The sequence below is a fragment of the Parasteatoda tepidariorum genome, chromosome 6 (assembly GCF_982258835.1).
Source record: "Parasteatoda tepidariorum strain Cologne lab strain chromosome 6, Ptep-v5.0, whole genome shotgun sequence".
NCBI classification, from domain to species: Eukaryota; Metazoa; Arthropoda; class Arachnida; order Araneae; family Theridiidae; genus Parasteatoda; species Parasteatoda tepidariorum.
Window position 1 is genome coordinate 16318442 of NC_141760.1, and position 613 is coordinate 16319054.

The window sequence follows — 613 nt, forward strand, 5'->3', positions numbered from 1 at the left end:
CCGTTGTATAGACTATTGAATAAGAATCAACCATGGCAATGGACTGAACTAGAAAAAGAAGCTTTTTGCGAAGCAAAGCAGAAACTGACAGCTTCATCATTGTTAGTCCATTTTGACGAAGGCAAGGAGTTGCATTTGGAATGTGATGCTAGTCCATATGGAGTAGGAGCAGTCTTGTCACATCCATCAGATTCAGGTGATCGCTTCATAGCTTTTGCTTCTCGCTCGCTCATCAAAGCAGAGCGAAATTACAGTCAAATTGAAAGAGAAGCTTTAGCTTTAATTTTTGGTGTCACTCGTTACCGAAAATACTTATTGGGGAGAGCTTTCACATTGGTTACAGATCACCAGCCTTTAGTCAGTTTGTTTTCTGAGAGTAAGCCTGTTCCAACTATGGCAGCTTCTCGTATACAAAGATGGGCTCTTATTTTATCGGCATACTCATATCATATTGTGTACCGTAAGGGTAGTTCCCATGGTAATGCTGATGCCTGCAGCAGACTGCCCTTACCAACTACTTGTTCAGATCTGCCCAAGCCAGCAGATATTGTCTTATTATTGGAAGCCATGGACGAGAGTCCAATTACCAGATATCACTGCTAAAGAGAATTGC

The 613-nt window shown here is 41.8% G+C and overlaps 1 protein-coding gene across 1 annotated transcript; it reads left to right on the forward strand.

Moving 5' to 3' along the window:
• Positions 1-243: 243 nt before the first annotated feature.
• On the forward strand, positions 244-613 carry LOC147807627 (uncharacterized). Its single transcript, XM_087166605.1, has one exon. It carries the CDS (start codon positions 394-396, stop codon positions 601-603), a length of 210 nt encoding a protein of 69 aa, XP_087022731.1. The 5' UTR covers positions 244-393; the 3' UTR covers positions 604-613.